General features: G+C 42.6%; 1 protein-coding gene across 2 annotated transcripts in view; it reads left to right on the top strand.

The window, feature by feature from the left end:
- The window catches only part of ABCA4 (ATP binding cassette subfamily A member 4), a 139490-nt gene that overhangs the window by 69764 nt on the left and 63388 nt on the right, over window positions 1-6338 (top strand). For both annotated transcript variants that reach the window (XM_077332933.1, XM_077332932.1), the window contains exons 15-17: window positions 720-942; window positions 2947-3168; window positions 4902-5106. In XM_077332933.1, coding sequence (XP_077189048.1) covers window positions 720-942; window positions 2947-3168; window positions 4902-5106 — 650 coding nt within the window. The remainder of the gene's footprint in view (window positions 1-719; window positions 943-2946; window positions 3169-4901; window positions 5107-6338) is intronic.

Here is a 6338-nt window from a genome sequence, read left to right as displayed (position 1 = left end):
TGTTTACAGATAAGTGGGATATATAGCATCCATTACAGCAATAACACCCCCCCACACACACACACACACACACACACAGAGCTCTTCATAAGATTGCTCCAGAACTGGGTTCTCCCAGTATTCCAGTCTCAGACTCCAGAAGACCACTCGATGAACAATGGTTACTGGTAAGTGCAACCCTGTTTTCCATCAGCATGAATGGAGTTATCTATGAGACGTGTAGGCTCTATTGCTTTCCCTTGCTTTATAGGCCTCAAAAAAGACAGCAGGAAAGAGCTGGAGCTGTTGATCGCCTCTGCTTCTAAAGCATGCCATTTGTTCCTCTGCTACATACCCACTGCACTTGACTATCATAGTAACTACACCCTGGGATTTTCAAATTAATGCTGAGGACAAAATCCCATTCGGCTTTAAAACTGGAGTTGGGCTACCTCCTCTTCTGGAAGCTTCTAAAATTTTTAGCTAGGAAGTAGCATCTTATGAGGGCTAGATCTACTACAAACTTTTTTTATACCAACTAAAAATTTCATGGGTACTTCCAAAAAAGCCCAGAAATTTTATTGCAGGAAGTTGTGTGAGCCAGCCCTCACACAACTACAATTCCCAGGATTTTCTGAGAGAAGGGAATGGCAGATATTTAGTGTATCTGTGTCCTTCCTCTTCTATTGCTTCTCAACAACAATTAATTTTATCTGTGTTTTGTTTGTTTCCCTGGGCAGCTTCATGATAACTCTGAACCGTTCCTTCCCCATCTTCATGGTATTGGCTTGGATCTATTCTGTCTCCATGATAGTGAAGAGCATCGTGCTAGAGAAAGAAATGAAGCTAAAGGAAGCCATGAAGAACAGGGGGGTCACCAATATGGTGATCTGGTTCACATGGTTCCTTGACAGCTTTATCATGATGGCTGTGAGCACGTTTCTCCTGACAGCACTCATTATGGTAAGCATCACCTGGGGTGGGTGGTTTTTCCTTTGGGAAAGGCCTAGGCGTGCCATTTGACACTTGTGAGGCAGGTATTAGGTTGCTAGCAAGAAACAATAGGAGCTATACATAAGAAGAGGAGACGCTCTGGAGACCTGGATTGTTTTGAGTACGTAGAATCAGTCACAAGCCTCTAAGAAGCCCCCAAAGGCAGCATCAACACTTGACAAGAGACAGAGATAAATTCACTTGAAACTCCAAAGACTGCCTTCATGACAAGTGCCTCAGGTTGGATTAGGCTGACAGGTCACGTTCTAAACATTACAGAGAAGTCCAAGCCCAGGTGTTTTAATAATAAAACCTTCAGCGTGAGGAATCTTTACCCCTCTGACTCATTTATCATGACTCCATATTTGCTTGGGTTGAAATAAGTTGTTTCTTAAGGGTGCATATGGATGTTGTACTTAAGTGCCCCTGTCAGCTGGGACATTATTTGAGTTTATTTTTTCATGCTGTCCTACCTTCAGCTGTTGCATTTGCCAAGTCTTGCCTTATCTTTTGACTGCTTAGACTTCCCAATATCTCTCTGCTTCTCAACACATGATGAACAGGCAGGCTTTTGCAAAATGTAGAATAGCCCTCACACTGAAAATGACTACAAAGATGAGGCGTCAGGGGGAGCCAAACTCCATCTTTCACCCCTATCTCTCAAAGAAAAAATATTTTGACAATGGATTCTGTTGAGCCTCACAGACACAAAGACATGGGATAAAGGAGAAAATGTGGAACTGGGAGGTTCAAAATCCTACTCTGACCAAATGACATACTTTACTCATGTCCTCCCTGTGTCCTGCAATTAGATAGGCACTGTACGTTCTGTGCTCAGAACCCAATTACCAAGTATGTGTGGGATGACTGGGTCAGGACTGTGGCAAGTAGGAAGAAACTGCTTTAAGCCTTCCCTCTCTGTTATTTTTCCATCTCCTGAATGGAACCCTATTTGCTCCGACACACACAGCCCATTGTATGTGAGATTTTCCACCGTAGGACAAATAATTACCAATACCTTAAGTTCTTAACCCACATACATGTGACCAAGGTAAGAGAATAGAACTGACAGAAGAAGAAGAGTTGGATCTTATAGGCTGCTTTTCTCCCCCCAAAGGAGTCTCAAAGCGGCTTACAGTCGCCTTCCCTTTCCTCTCCTCACAACAGAGGCCCTGTGAGGTGGGTGAGGCTGAGAGAGCCCTAATATCACTGCTCAGTTAGAGCAGCTTTATCAGGGCTGTGGTGAGCCCAAGGTCACTCAGCTGGTTGCCTGTGGGGGAGCACAGAATCAAACCCGGCTCGCCAGATTAGATGTCCGCACTCCTAACCACTACACCAGGACTTAATTACCTCACAGGAATAAATCCAGAGAGCTGGAACTCCACCTAACATGCAAGCAAACTACAAGATTATCACTGGCAGTAGACCACTGGCATTATAATCACAGGCAAGCAGGCTGGATTCATTTCCCCGTGCTGTCCAATCCTCTACATAAAGTTGTGGCCAGTTTAATGTCAAAAAGTTGTATCAGTGTTCTTCGTGGCACAGGAGGTGCTCTCCTGCAAAGCAATGCAATCTAACACATTAGAAGTGATATAACAGCTGTTGTCCTTGGTGGTTTATGTGATGCTATAATTGCCATGCTGGTGCAACAGACCTCCTTGTGCAAGTACCCTGCACACTCTGTCTCCCATCTGCCTATTTTCAGTCCACTCCCCATCAGTAGTTATGATGCCTCCAGATTACCCTCCAAAACCTTCTGTTTCACATTGATTTGTTTTGGGTTAATGATAGCAATATTCTCTGATTCAAATGGCTAACTAGGAGGAATAGTTAGCCACTGATCAGCAGGTTAATTCTGGTGGGATTTGAAGGCCCCAAATATATGCATGGGTGTTCTAGGAAGCCCTCTGCTCTTAACTAGAGACCGTGATTAACCTGACCTCTTCTTGTTTGATTTGTCTCCCCCCTCAGTATGGCAAAGTGCTCCACTATAGCAATCCCCGCCTCCTCTTCCTGTTCCTGCTGACCTTCACTACAGCCAGCATCATGCAATGCTTCTTGCTCAGCACCTTCTTCTCCAAGGCTAATCTGGCAGCTGCCTGCAGTGGAGTCATCTACTTCACGCTCTACTTGCCCCACATTGTCTGCATTGCCTGGCAGGACCGGCTGACTGTTCAGCTCAAGATTATTGCGGTGAGAAAACTAACCCCCACCTTCTTGGAAGCCCATAACCTAAGGCATCTTCTCTCCCTCTCCAGCTGTGTCAGTCCCTAGCTATTTATTGTTTTGACGTTTTCTCATGCCCTTGCAGTATTCCCAGATTTTTTCCTCTCGATGTGTAAGCATCTGCTGAAGATGCTTGACACCTGGCAAAGAAAAGTTGATCCAAGGCTTAATTCTTCCCTTGCTTGTAATCTTCATAATCCTACTGGCACCACAAGATCACTAAGGCAGCACTGGCACTGCACTTTTTATAAAGATAAAATTCTGTGCCCAGGCAATCCAGATAACGTGCCAGGAGTGACCAATATGAAATTGGCATGATTTATATTATTTTTTCATAAACTCCTTTATTGCTGTGCATCCATAGGCCGAAGGCACGTAGAGTTTTCTTGTGTTCCTCTCTGTTGCTGCAGCACCTGGAAAGATCATTCCCAGGCTTGTGGAATCCATGCTGAGCAGAGGAATAGCCGTCTGGGTCGGTGGGCTGGCATGAGGAGGGACAGTCAGATGAATTTGACCTGTGCTGTTGTACTTTCAGAAGATGAGGATGAGCAATTTCACTTTCCTGTCCTCCTTCACCACACACACAGAGCTATTCCTCCAAGTAGTTCCTGTGAATGTTCTTCAGGGGGCACGCTAGCAGGGGCTCATGGGAATTGTAGTCCATGGACATCTGGAGGTCCACAGTTTGACTACCACTGGGCTACAGGAACAGAAAGGAGTACGGGAAGACTCTATACTTCATGCTAGGATGCAATCACTGTTTTTGGACAAGAATGGCCCTGTAGTTCATTTTGTGAATGAACAATAAACATTTCCAGGCAATTATTGTTGTGGTATTTTTTGCCTTTTATTTAACCATGCAGTTGTGCACGTGATTGCATCAGCTTTTTTTTAGCTATTGTATTTGATAGTTTAGATGGAAACTTTGTTTACCTGGAATGAACAGATGAGTGTACCTGGATATTTAACAAGTTGAGTTAAACAGAGCCTATAGCCAATCTATCAAGCATCTGGTCCGATAATTAAATGAAATGGAAAAACTGCTTAGGAATTTTACCCACCCAGGTACAGAGAACATTTTATCTCCCACATTGTTTGAGGCTTTTAAAAACAGATTAATAGATATGTAAATCATTTTCAGTAGTGTTACAAGTGAGTCTTGCTGGGACTGGATAGACAGCTTTTTATGGACCTTTGGATACACTAAAGAAAAAACTGCTAAGTTGGATTGTCTTTTCCTGGCATTAATTACTCTGCTATCTAGGCAGTCTTATTTTACACATCTGCATTTTGTAGCAAAGAATTTTGAAGAATGGTGTAGAGCTGGAATTTCTGTGCATTCTGTTATCTAAAATATATGTTAATATTAACAGTTGTTCAAACACATGGCTTATCTGAAAGTGTGTGTGTGAGGGGGAGGGAGATTAATATGAATTAATGCAAGCAGCTGAGCATGGTGAAGTCCAAAATTAATTATAGAAATTCTCAAAACAAATTTTAAGGCAAGTAGAATGCAATGTTTGTAGAAGAATGATGAAACAGAAAAAGAGACATCCACCCCTAGTTGATTAGTTTCCCCCCTTTTAATGAATGAATAAATGATTCATTTAGAGGCTATGTTCAATACTCAGTTTTTTTCCTTCTGATTTCATGATGATTTTTTACATTGTAAATTCATAGCATTTCCCTATTTCTTCCAGAGCTTGCTTTCCCCTGTGGCTTTTGGGTTCGGTACAGAATATTTATCGCGTTATGAAGAACAAGGTCTTGGGCTACAGTGGGATAACATTCAAACCAGCCCACTGGAGGGCGATCAGTACAGTTTCTTGCTCTCTATACAGATGATGCTTTTTGATGCTTTTATCTATGGATTGCTTGCCTGGTACCTGGATAATGTATTTCCAGGTATGGTATTCCCTCTGCCATTTTAAATGACAGTCACAGTATTGTAACTATTGCTATTATTCAAGGGAATCTTAGAATCATAGAATCATAGAGTATGAAGGGAACTCCAGGGTCATCTAGTCCAAGTCCATGCACAATGCAGTAATTTAGCAGAAATGGTGGAGAACTGGGTTTAAAATACCATGGCTTCTATTTAGTAGTAACTACATGTAAAGTTAGAGCCTCTTGTGGCGCAGGGTGGTTAGGCAGCCGACATGCTGTCTGCAGCTCTGACGATGAGGCTGGGAGTTCGATCCCAGCAGCCAGCTCAAGGTTGACAGCCTTCCATCCTTCCAAGGTCGGTAAAATGAGTACCCAGCTTGCTGGGGGGGGGGGGGTAAAACGGTAATGACTGAGGAAGGGAATGGCAAACCACCCTGTACTGAGTCTGCCAGAAAACACTAGAGGGCGTCACCCCAAGGGTCAGACATGACTCGATGCTTGCACAGGGGATACCTTTACCTTTACATGTAAAGTTAGAGCTTGCCAAATCATACATTCCACCTCCTAATTAAAAAAAAAACAGTGCATACTTTTTGGGGTTCAATCACACAAACATTACTATGCCTGGAGAGTGTAATTGTGCAGATAAATTTGTAGTGGAATCCTATGCATTTGTAGAATATCCCCCCTTCCCTAACAAGCTGCTATAAAATGCAGAGTATTCCCTAGTACTCTGGAACAATGCTATAAAGGGGCATAGCCTGACTGACTAGGCAGAGTTCCTTTCCCACTAATTCTGGGCGCCCCTGACCCTATGTTGTGATGCAGTGTAAAAGAACAAAAAATGGAGCTTCAGGGGTCACTTTATTCCAATCTATGTGTCTGTTTGAAGGAGATAAACTAGTATTTCCATTCATTTCAAGAAACCAGTCTGGCCACATATTATGTGTATTCAAAAGTCAAAACAAGGCACCGTGAAAGATCTAATCTGTAGAACTAAAGATTACATGTTACTATTGATTTTCAGTTTAGATAGGTTTTTAAAAATGATGCAGCTTAGCACTGAGATGTATATATGTGCAACACAAGAAAGATTTGTCTTTGTTTTCACTAAAAACCTGTTCCAGCTCAGAAAAGTTGATATAATCTCTTTCCCACACTTAAAATTTTCAGTAGAAACAGGTATAGCCATCTTGATATCAGAACATGTCCCAATTATGCTGTATTACCCTTACCTTGATAGCCCAGGA

This window comes from Paroedura picta, chromosome 4 (assembly GCF_049243985.1).
Source record: "Paroedura picta isolate Pp20150507F chromosome 4, Ppicta_v3.0, whole genome shotgun sequence".
NCBI classification, from domain to species: Eukaryota; Metazoa; Chordata; class Lepidosauria; order Squamata; family Gekkonidae; genus Paroedura; species Paroedura picta.
The sequence above is the reverse complement of the archived record's forward strand: the minus strand, read 5'-3'. Positions and strand labels throughout refer to the sequence as shown.